Source organism: Astatotilapia calliptera, chromosome 12, assembly GCF_900246225.1.
Source record: "Astatotilapia calliptera chromosome 12, fAstCal1.2, whole genome shotgun sequence".
Lineage (NCBI taxonomy): Eukaryota > Metazoa > Chordata > Actinopteri > Cichliformes > Cichlidae > Astatotilapia > Astatotilapia calliptera.
Window position 1 is genome coordinate 33,731,946 of NC_039313.1, and position 19,626 is coordinate 33,751,571.

A 19,626-nucleotide genomic window follows, 5' to 3' on the forward strand; every position below is an offset into this window, starting at 1 on the left:
GGCTGTAAACTCTCCTTCGTATACAGGAGGTCTTTTTGCATGGCACTACTTTTACAAAGCAGTTTTGCTGAACTGAATGTGGCTGTGAAGTCTCTGCATGTGTGATGTCTGCAGCAGGGCTGTGAGAGTGTGAAACACAGGAAGTAATACAGCATCAACATCTGCTCCAAGCTGCTTGCGCTGGGTTTGTCGGTGCACCATAAGGGTGGTTTCAATGGTATTCGAGGATTAGAAGCTTATATGTGTAAAACTCACACTAGTTAATGCTTTCACATAAAAAAAGACTTAAGTCAAGACTTTAATCAATGATTAAAAGACTTTAATTAATTTATTAGAAGATGCTCTGCTGTCATGTCAGATAGCTGTTGCTATGGATACTGAAACAATGAAACAATACAGCAACAGTTGAGAAACCTTCATTCTTCCTCTTCTCAACAATTCAGCATTTCCCAGAATGATAACATTATAAAAAGCCCATGACATGTTACTGACCTGTTACCAACTGTGCTCTTTAAACATACCATAAATATTATGGTTGAAGTCTGGTTAACGTTCAGGGTGCGAAAGATGAGGTCACGGTAACACTTGTGTGGTGGTACGAGCTTGTCACAGTAGTCGCTTCACCACATGCAACACGAAGCACAGCAGTACACCACGTAACCAAGACACAGCCCAAGAGTATCATTCACTTGAGCGGTCACAGCCCCGGCTTGATCTCGAGTTCACTTGTAGTTCTTTTCAAATATCTGACCTTAGCCTCGAACATTTATCAAAGCTTTTTTACAGCCGAGCAGCTAAACAGAGACCTTTTTCAAGCCCTGTCATGAAATCTCCAGAGACATAAACTGTAAGCTGCCAGTGCATTATAATCATCATCTGCTGTTTTTAATGCATCCAAAGTTCCTGCAGCTGCAGACCAACTGAAGGCTCTACATTACATTACAAGGCAATCCCAATTTCCATTTCCACTTTTTAGTTACAGCTAACACTAAAGCTTCACTGAAAACTAACAGGAGATTAGACATGCAGCTGACAACGAGCCAGCTAAACAACAACAGCTGGTTATAAGGTGAAATTATGTCAGCTGAGTCTAAATGCCAGTAAATGACTATTACATCCTCACATTGTATGAGAGTTTATTCGCTAAGTATCTGAGTCCAATACTTCAGAAAAGCCGGCTCACAGTCACTGACAGAAAAGTTCAGGATATTCACAACATCTCACCTCAGTATCAATTCAATTTTATTTATACAGCACCAAATCACAACAACAGTCGCCTCAAGGCGCTTTATTTTGTAAGGTAGACCAACAATCATATGACCCCTTATGAGCAATCACTTTGGCGACATAAAACTCCCTTTTAACAGGAAGAAACCTCCAGCAGAACCAGGCTCAGGGAGGGGCGGGGCCATCTGCTGCGACCGGTTGGGGAGAGAGAAGGAAGACAGGATAAAGACATGCTGTGGAGGAGAGCCTGATATAATAACAAGTATGATTGAGTGCAGAGAGGTCTATTAACACACAGTGAGTGAGAAAGGTGACTGAGGGAGAAATACATGGTGCATCATGGGAATTCCCCAGCAGCCTAGACCTATTGCAGCATAACTAAGGGAGGATTCAGGGTCACCTGATCCAGCCCTAACTATATGCTTTAGCAAAAAGGAAAGTTTGAAGCCTAATCTTAAAACCTGAATCATTGGACGAAAGTGAGCTCCACTGACTTCTTTCACAAAGCTTTACATATTTGCATATTACAGTTTTGCATATTGACAGACGAAACAAACAGCAGACTGACAGTCACTACAGTTGACTGGTGGTCAGAGATGCTTGTCCTACAGTGACCACCATAACTGGGATTATGTACTTGAATTGGGAGGTGGAAGAAAACACAACTTATTGATTGCAATCTGCAAACCTCTGATATCTAGCAATGAGATTTTGCACACTGCCTAATTTTTAAGGTACCCAAAACCCTGTGATGCAGCAGCTAGAGAAACGGTGAAGTTACTAATCGATCATCCTTTGTCATGCTGTAATTCATGTGATACATCATTTAAACTGTTGTGCAATTTGCCTTGCATAACTATCTACATGACTCTTAAGCTGCAGTTAGGGCTGACATATTTGCTGTTGTGAGAATGAACGGGATGCTAACACAGTAAATATAACCTTTTATACTTCCCCGACTTGCTGTAGTCTTCTCCTAAATGTATCAAGAAAATAGAGACTGTTATACTTCTGGAAAAAGAAAAAGTGATACTGAAGAAGGTTTTATCACACTAGTAAATTCCTGCCAGGATCTCACTGATGGTTTTTTTTTTGAGATATCAGTAAACCTGAACACAGCTTATTCACTTTGAATATGAACCAGTCTCCACTTGTACCAGATTACAAAGAATTTAAAAGATATCCAGCTAGCCATAACAACACCAAAGTAAGCAAGTGCCAGGAGTGATCAGTTTGCACGCTGCCACGCACATTCCTTCTTTGTACTGTGAGTTTTGGTAAATGAAACTTGTTATCACCTTCAGTGATAAGGTCTTTTACATGCACAGCTTTAATCACTCTAGCAAAACAACAGTACGTTCAAAGCACAGGGAAGCTTCATTAGAGCTGACTGTATCCATCAGTCGCTTCGCACACACAAACATCAGCAACTTCAGCATCACTTCACAGTTGATTATTGTGCTTCAGTTGTATAGTTAACTATAACATGTCAATTCATTTTTATCACAACTCGCTGGCTTTTAAAGTGGTTTAGTTTGTTACGTTTCCCTCCCCCTGTCCAACCCCACTTCTGTAACATCACATTTTTACCCCAGTCAGCCACATCAGCATGACTGGGGTCTGCCACTGATGTCAACAGATGGGATTTAGGCAGAGGCGCAGTTCAGGCCAGGCCACTCCAAACTGCACGTTTGGATGTTAAAACTTAGACTTCATCGCCTGCAAAAACTGCCAACTCTAACATGGAAATCCATGTGACCCCCTTGGGAAATAAGAAATCCGCTAAAACTGACATTCAGAAGCAAAACAACATCACATATAAGTAGATTTATTTATTTATTTTTTAATGTGAAAAATAATTGATAAATAAATGGAATGAGTAGAGTGTATAAAGTTTTCAGTGAAACTAAAGTCGAGAAGCAGGCACCAAGTGGGTCCCATCAGACTTTAAACAACCCTTTGCCCCCCCTTTAGGTAAGGCCCTGGCCGTAGCACTTCATCTCCATAACGCAGCAGACCTGAGTGGTTTTTTCGGCCAGTAACAGTAACCCAATGTAAACCTTATAGTGCCACAGATTTATACACAGTCTGCATAAGATACAGGATATGTTGAAAACGCATATTCCTAATCAGGTCGCAGATAATCTGTCCACCCTAACCAAACTATCCCCCCAACATCCCAGGGGTGCACCGGCTCGTCCTCCTCCAAAGGCAAACACAGAAGTCCATAACAAAAAGCATGCTGCTGCAGCGCGATCAGACAGGAGTCATCTAAAGTTCACCAGCTCTGCCTGCAGTTTTCACTTACTTGTCTAAAACAAAGTAGAGGTCGTACGCCCCGTGACAGGACGCTTCTTCTGCCCAGCAGCACGAGGCGAACAACCCGAGCAGGAGCACCGCGACCGCCGCCGAAGTCCAGCCGCTCTGTCCGCGCACAAGTTTCTCCTCCGCGGCAAAGTAACGTGACAACTTTTCCCGCATGTTTGCCACACAGAGAAACGATAAGGAGTCGCTGCTCGTTGAGAAAAATCAAAGTTTAGATGAGTTTTCGGGGAGGAGGAGCTGCATGTCAGACTTCTTCCAAAACAACCAAGTTAACACTTTGAGCAACAAAATCAAGGAAATCGCCGTCACGTCACGTCACGTCACCGATGAAGTTTCTACATCGTTGTGATTCACTGCTCACTCACATCCTCAATAAAATCAAACCTGGCGAAAAACACGCAAAACCCCAGACGGAAGAAACCCAAAAAATATCAGCTTTTCGCAAACTTCACCGAGACAAACTGTGAGAACTTCAAGGGCTGCTCAAAACTCGTACTGCTGAGTGCTGTAGGCGTAGCTTTGGTACAAAATTAATCGCTTCTTTTAAAGTTCCTGCTTCGTTTTACAGATGTGCCCAGAAAAGAGCTCGTGTTGAATTTAACAAAGCTGGTAAATGGAGAGAAAGGTGTTTAATAAGCACACAATAGATGCTTTATTACGTGGTGGAAAGGACTGTTACTGTTACTGTTTTGTAAGTAAATTGCATGACGTTTGTTTTTTCAGGTTTTTTTTAAATATGAAAATATAAAAATACGCAGTCTAAAAGTGCTCATGTTTCTGAAGGCCGTGCCATCAAATCACTCAATCCTTCGTTTTACTGTAGCCTACAGCCTGAACGCTGTACGTTTCATCACTAAAGGTGTTTTAACCTGGACAAAATGGACAACATCATAAAAATGTAACCATCAAAGAAAAGTGACAGGTCAGTCATATAACTTTGATCATCCAGTTAAAATGCACTGTGCTGCTGGTAAACCTGTCCTGCCAGTCAGTCTGCCCTAATTTTACCGCAGACCAAGCTCCCACCTGGCCGCCTCCTCCCACTGAAATGGCAGGCCCTGATCTTACAACCTTAAAAAAAGAAAAAAAAATGTTTATTTCCTCCAAATTACCGTCTACAAACTACAAACCGTCCCATCTGATTAAGCATCCGCAGAATAAGCTGGAACAAACCAGACACAAGGAAGTCCACCCCACACTGCCAAAGTTCCTGAACGTACTCAGAATTAACGAATGGTTTTAATGATGGAGCTGTAGGTTGTTAAAAAACAAACAAACAAACAATAAATATGACATCACCATAAAGCTGCTCGCGACTAATATGATGAATGTGTCATCCATTGACCTATTTTTATTTTTTTTCTGACGTTTGCCCAACTTTGGGAAAGCGCTGTTATACTGACGGCACTTGAAGGCGTCATCAGCCTCCAGTCCAGTCCAGTGCGCATGCACGGGATGGAACCAGCTGTTTCTTATGCAGTGCTGGAGTTCCCATTGCACACACCCAACATCTGTATCACCTTATGAAGAGGACTACATAATAATGATCACATAAGAAGGATAAAGAGTGTTTTTGTTTTTGCTCTGCTGAGATGTCTCATCTTTCAAAAACCGCGGAGAAACATTTCAAAAGTCTTGGTAACCTGGTGAAAAAATGTGTGTTTTTGTTGCTCTTAAACCAAATGGTGCTAGTTAGCTATTTTGGCTCCAAGGCTCCAAAGCTTCCTGTTGCACAGGGGATCTTTGGAACTAAGAGAAATGATTAATGATTTGTGCTTTCAGGCTATGAAAGCTGAAATGACCACACATGCTTCATCTTCTCTTTTTCTCACAATGACACAATTTCCCTAAATTCTTATGACATCTGAGTTAAGAGGCTTTTGTTGGAGCACTAACATTAGCTTGGCTGCAACATGCTTCATTTCAAACTGTATGAACACGTGGCATACAGAGAAGGCATCCAAAACTCTTTTTCCAATACAGATCGAACAGTCACGCTGAGGGAAGCAGAAAGTCTGCTGGCTACACAAGCACAGGAAGAGGATGCAGATGTGAGGTCCACCATGTGTGAAATCCAAGAAGTTACACAAAAAAGACATTGCTTAAGGACACACATGCTTTCTTATTTTTTTATTGTGGTATTTGTTGCAGTTTTTGAGAGAATGAGACGCTTTAGAAGCCTCTCCTCTCATTTCTTAATCTCCAGTCTGTCTGCTTTAGATTTTGTATAAAGTACTGTGGAAAAAATATTTGGCCCTCTTTTTGAATTTGTATTTGATTGCTGCATAAATTACAATCGCGCGTTTCAGATATCAGACAAATTTTAATGTTAGACAACGATCATCTGAGTAAATACAAATGCAATGTTTAAATGATGATTTTATTTACTAAGAGGTAGTAAAAGCTATCCTAACCTACCTGGACCTGTGTGAAAAGGTGATTGAATAATTGATGGTACCAGCCTTGGCAGTTAGAACTGACATTAAGCGCTTGCAGTAGTGTTTGCAATTAAGTGGAGTCTTCACGCACTCGTCTTTGCACTCTGCTGGAGTGGAAAGTTTTCCAGCATGAATGGCCTTTTTAAGGTCGTGCCAAAACTGGGACTTAATTGTTTTTTCCTCATTTTTTTAGCCCTTCCGAGGTAAATTTGGTGGTGTGTTTAAGATTGCTGTCCTTCAGTATAACCCAAGTGTGCTTGAGCTTCAGGGCTAAACTGATGAGCGGACATTTTTCTGGTAAAGGGCAGAATTCATGGTTGCATCAGGTCATCCTGAAGCAGCTCCAGGCCATCACAAAAGTCCCAAATGTCTTGGGTTGACAAGCCTTTGTGTTGTTTTTGACTAGCAGTGGTCTTCTCCTTGAAAGTCTCCTATGGATGCCATTTTTGCATCATTAGATGTTGTTCCGGTTTCTTTTGTTGTTGATGTGCTCTTGGAGTAATTTTGGTATGATAATAGTTGTTACCATGGTTCACTGGAGTCCTAAAGCCCTAGAAAGGGCTTGGTAGCACTTTCTAGACTGATAGATGTCAAGGGCAATAACTTTTTCACAAACAGCCAGGTAGGTACGGATAGTAAAACAAATAAGGAAAACAAATATGCAGAAAGAAAGAATGAAAACAAATGTTTCCTCAAAGAAGTGTGTTATAGGCAGTTGAATAGACTTGATGTGGTGGCCATTTGTTTTTTCATATACATTTTCAGTGCTTGCAAGAATTAAAGATAATGATCTGAATCAGATCTTTGGGAATTCGTGGTTGGATTTGAAATTAAATTTGCCTTTATACTCAAGGGTCCTCACAGAACTACATCAGCCTCCATCATCAGCATAAATGGCTCATTGTGCAGTTTTAAATCCCCCAACCTGGACGACTTAGTGCATTGCTCCTCACATTGATCTACAGTGGGAGCTGAACCGCCACCCCCCACCCCCGTCTCTAATTCTGGCAGCGTACCATGGAGCTGTATGCATAAAACAAAAGCCATCCTCCACCCACCGAGCCACACAGCACCATTTAACCAAATGCAATATGAACATGTGGCCAAGGAGCATTCCAAAACCAAGCCTTCAAGGGAAAACCAAGACAGATAATGCAAATGTTTTCACAGTTGTATCTATTGACTCTAGATGAGTAATTAAGTTTCATAACTCCTTTATATCTCAGTAGCTTTCCCCTCAGGTTACATTCAACACCAGTTATACATTTCATCAGGTGGTGTTTTACACAACATGCAGGAAATTCCAGGTTTGGTCGTAAGTGATGAGTCACGTCTTTTGTTTGAACAAGGTGCGTGCAGCTGGCTCTGCAGTAGATGTGACTCCAGGCTATGAAATTAATGCCACAGCTGCTGTTGAGCTCTTCCTGCTTTACCTGTATCTGCTACAACAAATGTTCCAAATAAAGGTAGATTAAAAGATTTTAAACACTTACTGCAATTTCTGCTTATTGAGGTAGCTCCCATCAGCACTGAAAGCCATGAACACTAGCCTATATAATATCAAAATCAGAGGGGCAAGACTGGGATGGTTTGGACAGTTGCAGAGGTGGGATAGTGGAGTGGTCAAAAGAAGTTGAAGATGATGCTGCCAGGCAGGAGGAAAGGAGGAAGACCTCAGAAAAGATTCAGGGATGTAGTGAAAGAGGATATGCATGGGCTGATGTGACAGAGGAAGATGCTAGGGGCAGGGTGAGATGGAGACAGATGGAAGCAGCTTAATGAAGAAGAAAAAGAAGAAGAAGCTACATTCACATAACTTCATTTCTCTCCATCTCTAAGTTAAGAAAAGTACATTTATAAAATACACTGACATATCATGAATTTTATTTCGGTGCCATAACAAACTCATAAAATAAAGCGAGCTGAATAGAGACAAACATGCCAGTCTTTTCAATAAAGAAATTTATCATACATCAATTATGAAACTAGCCTTTTCAACTGCTAGGGCATAAACATTCTGGAATAACTCTTCAATTTTGTCTTTGAAATCTATCAAAACCTAACTCAAACCCCTAATCATCTAGCCCCGGATGGGTTGCCTGTGATGTGGATGCTAGGAGGTGAAACTAAACTAACTCTACAAGGACAAGGTTGCAACAATGAAATGTTATTTTAAAACTATCGTAAAAAGATTGAGGTCAAGAGGTCCCAAGGCATCAGTATTAGATCAGTATTAGGGTAAAAGTTGAAAAAATCATAACTATATTACGCCTCGGGAGTGAGAACGGGCAACATACTTACGTATAAGGTAGAGACATGCAAGCGAGAGTTCTGAAGGAATTTGGGAAAGTAGCTTAACCATTATTGATTATAAAAGATCTATTGAGATGATGTCCCTCTGAAATGTACAATGTTTGTAGTGTTTGAAAGCCTTTTAAATCCGGAATTGACAAATCTGCTTTAAAGACATTTAAAATAAAAATGTATAATATTGTGTATTTCTGATCTGAACGCTGCAAATAGCTGAATAAAGCTGAAACAACACTATTATTTTGAAAGCATTACTCATAAAAATCATAAAATGCCAGCAAATACGTTAGAGACGACAGTAATATAAAAATAGTGATGTCCACATCTGCCTGTAGAGCTGCTCGTTGTTTACATTTTCTATTCTGAGGAAGTACTTTCACCTCATTTAAGTATAAGAACTAATTATTCACAGCGCAGCTTCTCCTGAAACACGGATTACACAAACAAACTGAATCCATTTTCTTTTGTTTTGCCTCATTGTGAAAACTACGCTGTCACACAACTCCATATCAGTGAGGTAATTACCATAACACACCTCATCAAATCTGAATAGTCCAGAGAACAGCAACACACGATTATAATTATCTAGCAAATCAAAGTCTAATTAGATTTTAATTAGAATGTTAATTCTTTTGCACGCCATTTGGTTTCCGTACATGCTAGCTAACTTGATGTACCCTGAGCAGAGCCCCACAAAACAAAGAGAACAAAAAGAAGAAAAACAACAACCATGTATTTCCCATTATTTGGGAAATGTAAGCATATACAAGAATCCAGTGGCTTGAGAAAATAGTTGTTGTGCATCAATTTGTCATGGGGGCTTTTGAGGTGGAGGAAAAAATCAAAAGCGACAGTTAAAACAATGCTAATTTATGTAAGCACTGAGGTGTTGAAGCTAATCAAGAGTTAAACCCGTGACAAACGGCAAAATCACAAAAACAAAGAAGTTCTTCTAATAACCTAAATTATTAGGATTTCAAGTGCAGGTTCAAAACATCCTCGGGGACAACACACAAGTAAATAGTTGGACATTTTCACTTAAAGGGTCCATAGATATGTAAATCACGCAACTTATTCCCTAAAGAGGAAATCATATTCTGGGATTTTGAGAAAATAGGATGTAAAATTGCAAAACAGGATGATTTTTCTGTCAGCGAAACCTCTGCTGGGAAACAGATCCTTTCCTGTTATAAATGAATAGTACAGATTCACAGCCTGATCCTGTTTCAGCTTCTTTGACGCAGGGTTTGGTTTTCTGGACTTTATGTTTTCAAGTTTAGTGTTTTTGTGCTTGTGAGTTTTCTGATTATGATATTTACATTTCTTGTGATTCAGGTTTATTTGAGGTTGTCTGGTCTCCGTTCGCCCTTTCAGTCTGCTCTTCAGTGTTTGTTCGCCACACTGTGTCCTTCGCTCTCTTCTTTCGTCAAGTTGTGCATCTTAGTCTGCGTCAGTGCGCTTCCTGTTTTATTTTGATAGTCCTTGTCTTTTGTGTTTTGCGTTCAGGTTGCTTCCCTTACCTCGTTATGTCTAATTAGTGCCCCCTGTGCATCCCAGCTGTCTCCCCTCCGCTAATCTCCCCCTTGTGTATGCATCGTCTCAGCCTCGCCTCGGCCCTCGTTGGAGTCTCTGCTTATCAGTCTTCTTGTCTTGCTAGTTCCATGTTCCCTTAATATTTCCCAGTTTAGGTTATTTGTTGCATTTTTTTATTTTCTTTTGTGTACTCTCATGTCCAGCCTAAATAAACAGCTCGCTTTATGTTTACTCGTTTCAGTCTTTCTGCATCATCTGCATTTGGTCCACACTCAGCTCCACACGATCTGCAGCTCGCTGACCTTGACGCTTCTCTGCGTGTCTGTTTGGTAACAGCATCAAAGTTGGGTTCCGTCTAAATTCCTAAGACCAATTCATTCTTGTTCTCTGTGAGGGATACGAGTCTGAGACCTCTACATCAACCAAAATGTATGAAATGTATCCGTACAAGGGGACATCCTGGGCTTTCTCCTGATGCCACATTTGTGGCGTGGGTGTGTCTGAGGCAGGTAATTTTGGAGTTAATGGCTTTCCCTTTTTTTGGATGCTAGCTTTCTCTATGATTCTTCATTTCTTACCTAATATCAGACATAATTGTATTAAATAAATTGCACTCATTCATGCGCAAGGCACAATAATGTTAACTTCATAAAATATTACAACTATGAACTATTCCAGATACTGCAGCAGGGTTTCTCAGGGTGTAAATGTAAATGATAAGGGTTATGATACAGGGTTTAAAGTAGTGCAGTGTGATTACGTGTTTAACATGCAGAATATATTTCTTTACTGTCCTGTAGGAAGGAGATCGTACAGCCTGGTCCTTCAAGTTGACACACCTGCTTTGAGTTTATGTATTTTTATCTTACAAGAGAAAAACATTTTGAGGTGTAAAGGTGTTAAAATATCAGGGCGCCTCAAGAAAACCAACCAAAGAAGTATTAGTCACAATAACGGCGATCTATTGAGTCTAATGGCATCAATAACTCATAATTACCTTAATAACTGTTATTTTAGCTTGCTTTTTCTCCTTTGAGAATGCACTGTTTGTCACTAATGGCATCTTAAGTTGAAATTGAGCACCTTGCCCAGAAGTAAACAGCATCTATCAATCATGACTTGAGGCCAAGTGTCAAAACACACAAACGCCAAGTGTGTGTGTGTGTGTGTGTGTGTGTGTGTGTGTGTGTGTGTGTGTGTGTGTGTAGGTGTGTGTGGTAATTATGCACACTATGACCATCTTGAGTTGCTTTTAACAAGTCATTTTTCATTTCATAGTAACAGGCAAACTCAGCTGCTCCACATCACCTTCAGCATGCCGGATGTTAGTGTAAGATAACAAAATGTAATAAACTTTTTTTGGTTCAAGTCACTTTGCTATTTAAGAAAAGCAGCTTGGGCTCAAATACACTGCACACAGTTACAAGACAGGAGAGAAACAGGAGAGAGATTTTCTCTGGGTGGAGAGGAGGACCAATGACATCATCACACACTGGGACAGCTGACGCCAAGCACAGAGAATCCTCAACACATTTCCATTTGTTTGCAGTTTTCCAGACGGATCGTGGTTTAAAACCAGCTGCACAAGCTGATGAATGACCTGACCCTCACAGGCCCAATCGCTCAGTGTCCTCCTCAGTCATGCTGGTTACCATGACTGCAGCAGCACTAAACTGCTGTGAACCCGAATAATTCAACTGAGCTCACATTGCAAGAACTTATCAGTAATACGGGTGGTTACGTTTTTCAGTACCAAACCATATGAATGAATTATTACATTTTTATACATAGTTCTTGAGTTTCAGAGGCTCAAAAGTAATTGGACAATTGACTGACTAACCAAACTTATAGCCAAACGAGGCCTTATTATTTATGACAAATTAAGGAGATGGACTTGATTCCAAGTGTTTAATTTAAATTTTGTATTTTTTTTTCACTAGATCTGTCAATGTGAGGTCCAGAAAGATATAAATGCAAGTGAAGAAGCCAGATCAACAGTGTGGTACATCTGTAACATGAGGTATTCAATGTTTAGGTCAACACTCCAGCCCGAAGACCACAGAAGACAACAAAAAGAATGACTTCCATGGTTAAGGCAAGAATACTGTTGACGGGGTGGGGCCGTCATTGTCAGAGTCTACAGGCAAGAGACGCCTTCCTGAATGGAAATCCAGAGGGCTTAAAGAAGGTGCAAACCACCAGTTACACTCATCAAAAACAAAAAGGCCAGAAGCCGAAAATTCTTATCCAAGTACTAAAAACATCCTTATATTTGACTCTAATTATGTTTGAGCCTCTGACAATGGCGTGGGCGCTGTGCATACCTGTAATGAATGCCTTGCTAATGTAATTTTTTAAAAACCCCTGGAAGAAGTAGTGGACGTCTTAACCGCGCTGCTTGTAACCGGTTCATCTGACTTGGCTCGCTGTGTGGTTTAGCCCGTGCACGAGGATTTTTCTTCAGTTTTGGTAAACTGGTCAATTCTGTTATTGTATGAGTCTCATACTAAGGGTTAATTAGCATATATCTGTATATGTGAGTTGGATCCTTTACGAGTCAGCATTAGCTGATAAGTTAGCCCTCCGCCCTCCTGACAGTTTACTTTATGTGGATTGTTAGGATGCGTGTTTGAACTGACTTCTTTCAGGTTCACACTTCTACATTCCTGCACAGGGGCCTCGCTTAAAGCACACATCTTCACTGACTCAACGCTCCTGAGAAGCAGACATTAGCATTTAGAGAAGGACGGGCAACGAGGCATCGTCGAGATAATGAAATGAATCCACGTTTGATCCTCTCACCATCTCCCGGTAATTGTTCTTGATTCCCCCTTTGTGTTTCACGCTTGACTCCCCACTTATATCAGGGCCCGCGTACCAAGATATGTTCGTTCCCCCTATCAGTGACAGCAGAGTTCAGTGATTAACAAATTAAGGATCTTCTTTGCCTTAATCTGTCTTGAGGCTTTTTTTCAGTTGGCTTCTGCAGAAACATGTTTGGCGATGACAGCGCCTCTGCTTCCATATTTAATTGGATTAGAGGGAAGTCGGGATTAATACACTCGCCGACTGGCGTCAGGGAGCGATGAATAAGGAAAAAAACAGGTGATGAGGTCGTTTCAGAATTACCTCATCAACTTCTTTTACTGCAGTGTTGAGATGTCGAGGATTTCTTTGGCATGGAGTATCATGGGAGAATGTGAAAGCCTGTGTGCAGGCTTATGGATTAATTTGGAGAAACGTTAGGCTGAACCGATTAACGTCAAAGTAGGAACATTTCCTGATGTTCAGCAGTGGGGATTGGGCAGTGCAAGGTTATGTTCATTTCTCTAGTTAAGTTAGACCAAGTCTTCACATGCAGGGATGTTTGGTATCTTTTAAATCTGATGATTTTCCAAGTTTTTAACAACACAGTCAGCAGCAGCACCAGTTGGGGGTTCAGCCTCCCCACACTGATTCTTCTGGCTATGCTCAGATAGCTTCTGTGTCTGAAATGTAAGTGCTGCATTCTTTTTAACAGCGAGCAGGAGACGACTCCCGTGGAAAAGTGTCTCCTGTTATTCAGTCATCTGGAACCTTTAGTACATGTTTTAATCTTCCCTTCAATGCCTCCAATGAAAACACATATTTATAGATTAGCTTTCCGTTAATCTTCTTCCTTTTATTTTGGAACATAGCCTGCAACTATTTGCATGTGTAGAAGTGCGTGTGCTGGCATGAACGTTGGACTGAATAGCTGATTATTTCTGCGTGTCTGTATCTTCAAACACGTAAACTTTTCTTTGATGTGTGGCTTTTACTGAAACTGTGTAAAAAACTGTGAAACTTTGTATATGTGTTTTGAAAGTTATTATTATTATTCTTAGGATTGATCCATATCACCAATGAGTAGTATTTCCCCCCTTCCTGATTTCTTTCTTTTTTTTCTGCATATTTGTCACACTTACACATTTCAGATCATCATTTGTTTGATGATCAAAAACATTTAAGCAAAAAAACATCTGTGTAAAATTGGCAGTTATTGCATCAGAGTCACAACCAGTCAGTAGGTTACACTTAGTCTGTCACAGGCAGGTTTGGATAGTTTTTCCCACTTAATAAATGAAACCATAATTTAAAAACTTTATTGTGCATTTACTTTGTTAATCTTTGTCTAATATTAAAAACATGCATAAATTTAATTTGGATATTTCATCACTTTGGGTCCACAGTAAGCCATGCATTATTGTCTATGTTAATTAAACTCTGTGTTGATTAAACGAGCAAAAATAAATGTAAGTTTAAAGAAACAGATGGAGGGTTTAATAGTTTATACAAAACATTGCTCTACAGCACAGTTGTGATGATAACTCATTGTCCACCACATGCTGTGATACACGAAACTGAGGCTTCATTAAGGACAATAGGTTTAGTACATTTTTTATTTCCTATTTTGTCTAAAATGATGAAAGGAAGGATGGGAGGAAAGAAAGGAAGGAAAGGAAGCCAGATTTAAGTGTGGTACATTGTTGCCCTTTCCAACTGCATTCAGTATTGTATCATCACGTTAGATCAGCACATTCTGACATTTGATTTTACAACTTTTACTCTGAAACATAGTTATGCGAGTGTTTCTTTTCAGAGTAATATTTATATTATTGGGTGGAATCATCAAAGCACAAGAGCTGGCTGACAGATTTCCACAAAAGTAAACACTCTGTGGAAGTTATGATCACATCCAAAACAAACACAGTCACACAATACAAAGCAATACGACTGGTTCATATCAAAGTCTTGAATGGTTCAGTGACAGGTTTACATACTAGAATAACCCTCATTTATCAGGTTCGTTAACCCTTACAAATAAGGACAGCCAGCGTTTGGTATCCATCCACCTCTCCATTCTCTTCTGCTTATCCAATTCAGGTTTGCAGAAGAGCTGCAGCCCATCCCATCTGGCACACGGTGAGAGGCGGAGTACGCCCTGGACAGGTCGCCAGCCTGTTGCAATGCTAACACATAAAGACAGTGTTTGGTATCCTAGTACATAAATATGGTTATTCTATATAATTTGGGAAAATATGATCACTGACCCAAATAAAATAAATCCTCTATAGCAGAGATGTCAAACCCATTTTACATCATGGGTCACATACAGCCCACTTTGACCTCACTGGCTGGATCAGTGAAGACCCCTTTCTGTCAGTGTGAAGAAGTTTAACCACTCAATCCTTCAATAGATGTGTAAATTACAGCAAAGGTACCCAATTGCCCGGACTGTCCTCTAACTGAGTGGACACACTGAAAAAAATAAATAAATATAAATTTCTATTGTAGATGGTGATAAATCAGATTACTATCTGTTACCTAATTGCTTTGAATGACCCCAGAAATTAAATTAAATTGAAAATACACGTAGAAGTGCTTTTCTTTACATCTTCCATAGCTGGCTATGGATTGGCGGCTTGGCTAGATTGGCGGCCGATTCTGGCCCACGGACCATATGTTTAACAACCCCACTCTAAAGCTTCCAGCAGCTGCCAAGTGATTTTGGCTAAAACTGGAAATGATTTCCTACTAAAATATTGTACAGCTGCTTGTTGACACAAACAACTGTAGATGCTAGCTCCCAGATAATAACAGCCGACCCAAATGTTACCCAGATCTAGTTTTCTCTACTTCATGTGCGTGTGACTGCCACACCTCGACCACAGGTCTACCATATATGTGCCAGGTGTGCTGTGACTTCTGGAGTCAACATCTGGTCCAGTCAGCATATGCTGGTTCCCATAGCAACCTCGCCTCATCACTTTTGGCAGAAAAAGACTTTTGCCAGTGTCACAGCTGAACGGTAAGTGCCAAAAGCAGGTCGGATTGGACCCAAACATCAGCACTGTGGGGTGTGTGCTAGGCTAATACTGTATCTAGTTACTGAACTGGACCTCTTGACTTTTTTTGGAGTATTTTGTGTGATAAGAAATGTGCTTTTCTATGCCAAACCAGTCATGTCCAATACACCGTGCTACTTAGCATAGTTTACCTGTATATGGAGTCTATAGATACACCTTGGTAACAAAGCCTGATACGGTTAGCTCTTTAATTAGCACTTGAGCCTCTAGTGGAAATAGAGGTTGACTGTAGTGCTTAAGTTGAGAGTTCACAAATCAATGAAAGACACAGGGTGGCTACAGATACAGTATATTATATATACACAATTTAATAAATGATCCTGCCATTCATAAATGACTGCCTATAATAAACCTTTTCTTTTATTTAAGAGTAGCTTTTGATTTTTCTGGTTTACATGCTCATAGTTAGACGTTATCATCTACTACAGCCTGGTTTCAAACTCATCTTTACCAAAACTGAAACAGCTTATACCCGCTGCCTCTCTCAGTTCAGAAAACGCCGCCAGTCTGTAAAAACACAAGCATCAGATTGCATCCATCTCTTTCCTCTGTCTCCCACTCCTACTGGCCTCCTCCCTGCTCTCTGTGTTTTATTTACTTGGCTGACATGCAGCGTTCACGCTGGCAGCTTTGTCCATCAAAAGGCACCTGCTCCTGGTGATTGTTTGCTCACCTTCCTGTCCAGAGCGCTGCAGATGAGTGTCAGCAGTCTTTTTCTCTCACCACCTTTTTGTTATTTTTCCACTCTGATGAAATGTCTTCCAGGCTGACGGCTGCCTGTGCAAACGTCAGGTTGGCTAGTCATCCCGAGGCAGGCCTGTCTCATAAAGAGCCACTGAATTTCATCACCGCATTACGTCTACCACATTTGGAGGAGGTATTTTGTTGAGACTCATGCATCAGTGTGTAAGCTGGGAATTCAGTCTTGCTCAAGGACATTACAAAATGTTCAAGTCTTGATAGATACACTGCCCGCTATTGCTGGGGCCGATCCTGTAAACTTCCAGGTACAGTCTGCCTCTGAAATCAAACTGATATTAAACTCTGTTGACCATGCAGGCTCTACAAAGTAAATCTAGATTATGAGTAATTGTGCCTTACCATAACAAGACTGTGGTATAATTATTCTGTTTTGGCAGTGGCAATAAATCGTTAAATAAAGCACAAGTTTCACTTCCTCCTTGGATTACATGAAAAAAGGAGCTAAATGTAATCCAATAAGGAAGTGAAATTCCTTATTGGATTACATTTAGCTCCTTTTTCATGCTTTAACATTACCTTTTAATGCCAGCCATATTCATGCAGGTCTATGATGAACCAATTGCAAACTCAAGCTGCCTCCAGTTATCCCAAAATTGTTCTGAGATTTATGCTCATGCATGTATACATTATCACAAGCTCATATAGAAAATGTTTAGGACATTCACAAAAAATTAATTAGGATTTCAAGAAAAGAAAAAGCAATTTCAATAAATATTTTCACCCTTAAAAATAATGAAGGTTTGTGCATCTGCAGCAGAAACGACAAATGCTCCTGAAAGACAATAAAGTAAAGTCGCACTGAAGCTAAAAGACTGTATGTGATGAAACAAACACTTACATTTCCTCATTGCATCTCCTGTGTGCATGTGAGGGTCAAATCTTTACATCACTCAAGAGTTTAATGGTTCCTGTGCAGATAGCCTATTTCATAGTTGAACCGTTAGCTTTACTTTTAAACCTCTAAAGCTTGAACCATGATGAAAGGGCACCGTGATGCCAGATATTCTCATTTTTTGAAGGCAGAGTGTTTATTAAGCCTTAGAAAAAAGGCCACTTTGAGTTTCATATGAGTTGCAATTTTTATCACATTTGCTATATCTGGCATTGCTTAAAACTTATTTTGCAAATTATTTTATTTTCTTTGAGGGGGGGACTGAAACACTGGTTTCAAAAATTCAAAAACTTACAGGGTTAAAGTGACTTTCTTCAGTATGACTGAAGTGAATGTTCAAAGTAGAAATGCTGCGTTGTGCAAACATTTGTCTCTGACTTTTAAAAAGTGGGGTTACTTAACAAAAATATCCAAGTGTGTTCAACAGAATGATCAAATAAGAGGCACAGAATCAGTGAGCGGAACAAAGAAAGACAAAGAGAACGAACAGCAAGAGCGCAGCCGCCCAAGCACAGTGGACGAGGCTTTCAAATAGCTGTTGCTTCACATGTCAGGCTGCGGTGCGGCTGAAGACTGACGGGGGCTGATTGGTGAGGCCCATCATTTCACAGCTTAATGACCGTCCCACAGCACCCTGTCCCTCGGGGGGGGTAAACAGTTTTTAAAGAAGCAGGAAATCCACAAGCCTTGCTGTCACTTAAGTTAGCAACAAATAATCCGTCCAACCTCGTCACCTCTTCTGCAACCCACAATCCTCTTCCCCCCTTGTTCCACCAGTTCCAGTTCAAATTGCCCCGGGCGCTCGGTGCAAGATAGCGAAGAACAATTGCCGTGTTCACAGTTCATCTTGCCGATGTTTTTTCCAGCCTGTCACAGAAGTCTTTGTACTTTTCCGGCTTTAAAAGAAAACTTGCTAGCACATTGTTGTTTTGTCGTGGCTCAGGAGAGAGTTTGACCTCGGACAACTTTTCAGGAAGACAGGTGGCCTGATGAAAGTATCACAGCGCAACATGCAGCATTAAACTTTAATACTAATTAAATGCATGTACGCTGAATACTTCATGCATCACTAAAGTGAGGATATGCAGTAAGTGTTGTGTCAAACCTTTCAGCGAGAAATCTCTTCACCACTCTGCTTTCCTCGATTGTTTTTTTTTTTTCAGAATTAACTTATATTGATTAGCCATGGTTGTCTTTCTTTGAGAAATTTGAAGTGTTACTAAGATAGAAATTTCATATTCATCCAGTTTTCCCTCAGAGTAAGGACATAATGTATTTTCAGCTGATTGTGTCTGCTTAGCATTAAACAAGAAATGCATGTTTAAGGTTTTGGAGCTTCTTAAACACCATATCAAGAGGAGCTACTGTGCTTATGTGGATTTGTTTGCATTCCATTATTTTCAAGGACAATGGCCGGGAAAAAAAAACTGCAGTTCCACTAATGGTCACTTGAGACTGACTCCAAAAATAAGCCCGCAGACTCACATAAAATGCTTAAAAGAAATAGAAATAAACATGTTTAGATATGTGTACAAAAAAGGTTTTTAGTCTTTATAGATATTTTTTTCCTTGGTAACTGTACATTGGGTAATTGCTTTTCCTGTGCATTATTGATCTAGAAAAATAAATGACTAATAACTTTTTACCTTCAGGAATTATTTTTAAAAATTGCTCCATTTCAAAAATGAATTAACAATCTAAGATTAGATTTGTTGTATTAGCACGAAAAATGAAATTTGAGCTGCAAATGCAAATAAATTCAACTCAATGATAGATAAATGGACTGGATATGTTAACAAGATACCTGTGATTTCTTTTATTCATAGTTATATATCGTATAGTTGTAGTTGTTGCATTGTAAGCTCTTCAGCTGCTGATGGTGGTTTACTTACAAGTTTGTAATCTTTGTCCTGTTACATTTTTCTCTGTATTATGGACTGTTGAATGTTAGATATGATGAGGTATTCATATCATCTGCATCTATATATCTTCCTCCACTTCTGCCTGAATCAATGAACCCCCCTCCCAACATCCACAGTGCTTTAATGGATTTACCTAAGCAGTCACACTTGACTTCCCGCGCCGACATACCTCCTCACTCAACTTGACAAGCTTGCCGGTCCACATTTACGCTGACGACCAAGAGTATCTAACGCATGTGACAAAGTCTTCAGACAGGCTACGGCGGCGTGGGAGGGAGGGAACTCGTGTGCTTCCCCCTCAGCGTCACATCTCTTGACAGGTGCCATTT

General features: G+C 40.2%; 1 protein-coding gene across 1 annotated transcript in view; it reads right to left on the reverse strand.

Moving 5' to 3' along the window:
- antxr2a (ANTXR cell adhesion molecule 2a) overlaps positions 1-4,050 on the reverse strand; it is an 82,118-nt gene extending 78,068 nt beyond the window's left edge. Inside the window, exon 1 of the mRNA XM_026186377.1 lies at positions 3,536-4,050. Coding sequence (XP_026042162.1) covers positions 3,536-3,708 — 173 coding nt within the window. The 5' untranslated portion in view covers positions 3,709-4,050. The remainder of the gene's footprint in view (positions 1-3,535) is intronic.
- Positions 4,051-19,626: the final 15,576 nt, after the last annotated feature.